We start from the raw sequence: 1,099 nt of genomic DNA on the forward strand, positions 1-1,099 counted from the left end.
GGTGGTGTTAATGGTGATGATGGTGAGAGATTGTGGTTATAGTAGTGGTGATAATGGAAGTGGTGGTGGTGGTGGTGGTGGTGGTGGTGATGATGATGATGATGATGATGATGATGATGATGATGATGATGATGATGATTATGGTTCAATGTGATTGTCATTGCCATTCGTCCATGTAAAATACTCACGTTTCAAAAATTGCCTTAGGTTTACCATTGAAAGAACATTGCTTCAGTTTATGTTCGAAATGCAATTCAACATTGGGTTGTGACTCAGACACTGAAAATTTGAAACAGACATGTGTGTAACATATAACGGTTACATGTAACAAACAATAACTACATGTGACACACAACATTTAAATCTGACCACCCCCATGTGAATAAAAGTGAACTGATACATTGCTATAAAATAAAGAATGGTGAGCAATTGATTAGCAAGCAGTTCACTGCGAGTCGTTGATTAAGAGCATTGAGTCTTGTGTAACAGTAATTGTATTGCATTGAGAGAAGGTGGTGAGCTGGCTGAAACGTAAGCACACCAGGCAAAATGCTTAGCGGTATATCGTCTGCCATTATGTTCTGAGTTCAAATTCTGTCGAGGTTGACTTAGCCTTTCATCCTTTCGGGGTCGATAAATTATATATCAGTTATGCACTGGGGTTGATGTAATCGACTTATCCCCTTTGTCTGTCCTTGTTTGTCTCCTCTGTGTTTAAAAGAAATAAGAATACTTTCTTTCCCACCTACTTCATTAAATTATTTGGAAATGGGCTGTGCGTGAGAAGACCCGGCAAGCCAAGTAAGATCGTTGCCAGTGCCCCTGGACTGGTTCTTGTGCGGGTGGCACATGAGATGCACCATTTTGAGCGTGGCCGTTGCCAGTACCGCCTGACTGGCTCCTGTAGGATTTTCGAGCGAGATCGTTGCCAGTGCCCCTGGACTGGCTTGTGCGGGTGGCACATAAAAGACACCATTTCGAGCGTGGCCGTTTTCGTGCGGGTGACACGTAAAAGCACCCACTACACTCTCTGAGTGGTTGGCGTTAGGAAGGGCATCCAGCTGTAGAAACTCTGCCAAATCAGACTGGAGCCTGGTGT

The 1,099-nt window shown here is 43.7% G+C and overlaps 1 protein-coding gene across 1 annotated transcript in view; it reads right to left on the reverse strand.

Annotated features, from left to right (window-relative positions):
* LOC106873306 (kynurenine 3-monooxygenase) overlaps positions 1 to 1,099 on the reverse strand; it is a 64,651-nt gene that overhangs the window by 17,810 nt on the left and 45,742 nt on the right. Inside the window, exon 5 of the mRNA XM_014920619.2 lies at positions 189 to 279. Coding sequence (XP_014776105.1) covers positions 189 to 279 — 91 coding nt within the window. The remainder of the gene's footprint in view (positions 1 to 188; positions 280 to 1,099) is intronic.

Source organism: Octopus bimaculoides, chromosome 6 (genome assembly GCF_001194135.2).
Source record: "Octopus bimaculoides isolate UCB-OBI-ISO-001 chromosome 6, ASM119413v2, whole genome shotgun sequence".
Taxonomy (NCBI): Eukaryota; Metazoa; Mollusca; class Cephalopoda; order Octopoda; family Octopodidae; genus Octopus; species Octopus bimaculoides.